General features: G+C 32.8%; 1 protein-coding gene across 1 annotated transcript; it reads left to right on the top strand.

Moving 5' to 3' along the window:
* Window positions 1–552: 552 nt before the first annotated feature.
* HELRODRAFT_156422 (hypothetical protein) lies at window positions 553–2,601 on the top strand (the record flags this gene model as incomplete). Its single annotated transcript, XM_009014102.1, has 1 exon — window positions 553–2,601. One exon carries the CDS (start codon window positions 553–555, stop codon window positions 2,599–2,601), a length of 2,049 nt encoding a protein of 682 aa, XP_009012350.1.
* Between the last annotated feature and the right edge of the window lie 209 nt (window positions 2,602–2,810).

Consider the following 2,810-nt stretch of genomic DNA (forward strand, 5'->3'; position numbering starts at 1 on the left):
ATTAGACAATCAGTTGTATCTGATGTGTGACAATATTAAATCAGATGGTAGCTTGTTTCACTTTGTGTTAATAGACAAAATGAGAGTTTGACGAGAAGATTATAAAATGAATAATTCAATATTAATGGGAAATATAAAAAAAATTTGAGAATGTTTGGACATTGTGTTACATGCTTTTTTATAATAGCTTGTAAACAATGTGTAAGTTATCTAAATGCCATTTGACTTTTTTCATGTTCCTTACTTGCTGTTAAGTTGTTTAAATGATTTTATTTTCTGTCAAAATTGCTTTCATAAAGCTTCTAGAACTTAATAAAATTTTCTGTAAGATACAAATAAAAAAATTTTTCTATAGAACTTTTATTAAGTTTTTTATCATTATGCATTTCTAAATATTATGTTTGATTTTAAGTTGAGCCTATCAAGTATTATTGAATAAATAGTCATGAAAAAAAAATTGATTTCATGTTATTGAAAAAATTTAATTGTTTTTACCAGGAAAAAAATTAAAAAGTCATCATCTTTGAAGACGTCAATGTCAATACGTGAACTATGTCATCAACTCTAGTTGAAACTGTGTCCATCAATTATGAAGATTTTAGTGATAGTTTCTTAACATGTGGCACATGCTTGTCAGTCTACAACAATGAAGAAAGAACACCTAAGTTATTATGCTGCTCACACACTGTCTGTCTCAGTTGCTTGGAGCACATAGTCGCTGCTCAAGGTGAAAATTCAACGAACTTCAGATGTCCCATATGTAGGGAAACCATTCCTATACCAAGAGGTGGAGTTAATTCTTTTCCTCCGAGTTTCATCGTCAATCAGTTGCTTGATTTAATGGGAAGACAAAGAAGAGATGTCATTCCAAAATGTTCACGACATCCGCAATCGGAACTAATGTTCTGTGAAACTTGTGATGTTGTTTTTTGTACTGATTGTACTGAAGGTTCACACAGCATTGGTGGTGCTAGTGCCCACACCGTTATTCCTTTTTCCATTGCAATCAAAAGAATGTCTGAAATACTTTTATACAAGGCTGGACTTTGCATTAAAAACCTTGATGATGCTCGTGATGTGGTTAGTCAGGAAATTGAACGACTTGATGCAGCTCATGATAAATGTGTGGATTCTATATCTAAAGCTTTTCAAAATATTGCTGATATGGTGGAATCTAGAAAGCAAGAAGTTTTAAAACTTACTAAAAAAGTTAGAGATGAGAAAAAAAAATCTCTTTTAGAACAGTTAGATCTCATTCAGTCAGAAAAATGTAAAGTTCAAAATAACTGCCAGGGCTTGCAGCATCAAGTTGACGTACGAAATATAACTTCAAAGATAGGAGATCTTAACGAAAAACTTGATATTTCTGCAACATTAATGGAACCACGTGAAAATGCTTTTATGCATTTTGATTATCAGCATAATTCCAGCAGCAATTCATTGAAAACTTCGTTGAATCAGTTTGGCAGAATATCTGTTAGTAAAACATTCCCAGCTTTATGTTCTGCTAGCATTGAAAAAAATGCTTCTATTCGTTTAAATTATAATATTTCGATATCTACTGTTGATTACCATGGCAACATTAGAACATCCGGGGGTGATCCTGTTGAAATAAAGTTAATTGATCCAAAGGGAAAGATTACACATGCTGACGTTGATGATAATGAAGATGGAACGTATTCATCTAATTACAGCTTTATTATAAGCGGTCCCCACAAGTTACACATTTACATATTTAATCGCCCAATAAAAGACAGCCCATTTTCAATAAATGTTTCAGAGCATATCGATCCAGTTGTTCGTTTTGGAAGCCCTGGTTCCGGTTTTTCACATTTCAAACAGCCCGTGGCAATTTTTATAACTGGCGATCAATTTATTTATATACTTGATACTGGTAACAGTCGTATAAAAATCACTGACAAGAATTTATCTGCTGTAGAAGGAATTATAACTGGCAGAGGACTTGAGCAACACAGCGCAACTGGTATGTGTTTACTGCAGTCATTAAGCTATGTTGTTATTGCAAATTGGCGCACAAAACAAATCACTATCCTTGGTCTTGATGGAACTTTTATATGTCAGTTTACGAATGAACATTTCGTTGAACCCATATCTGTTGCAGCTACTTCAAGAGATGAAATTGTTGTAGCTGATAATGGTTTAGGAAAAATATTCGTATTTGATTGTAATGGAAAGTTGCTACAAAGTTTCGGCTGCAAAGGAAGTCAACCAGGTCAATTTAAACTCATCACTTCTATTTATGTCGTACCTTCTTCCAATGATATAATTGTTTGTGACAACAGGCTGCAAGTGTTTACAAATTCAGGTTTGTACAAACATGAACTATCTGGTGACACCTCATCTAAAGGAAGTTTTGGAGGAGTGTGTTTCGATGGCTTAGGAAAGTTTCTCGCAACAAAACTGGAGAAGGGCAGATGTGTCATTCAAGTTTTTGACGCTCTTTCCCATAATTTTCTGTACGAAATCGATAGTTTCAATGATAAGTTAAAAAGACCTTGTGGCCTGACTGTAAGTTCTGACGGCTTTGTGTACGTGGTTGACCTCGGTAATGATTGCGTAAAAAAATACAGATATGTATAATTTTATACTATTGTTGTAATTTGCTTTTTGATCGTTGGTTGTTTACACAATAATGTTTGCAGACGAGTTTAATTTAGAGTTACCTGTTACTGTAAATATTTTGTTAAATCATTGGTAGTATCTCTTTTATATGAAATTTCTTCATACTTTATATAATTTATTTTTTTAATTTCATTTTAGAAACATAAAATATCAAGTGATTCATTCAC

The sequence above is a fragment of the Helobdella robusta genome (assembly GCF_000326865.2).
Source record: "Helobdella robusta unplaced genomic scaffold HELROscaffold_13, whole genome shotgun sequence".
Taxonomy (NCBI): domain Eukaryota; kingdom Metazoa; phylum Annelida; class Clitellata; order Rhynchobdellida; family Glossiphoniidae; genus Helobdella; species Helobdella robusta.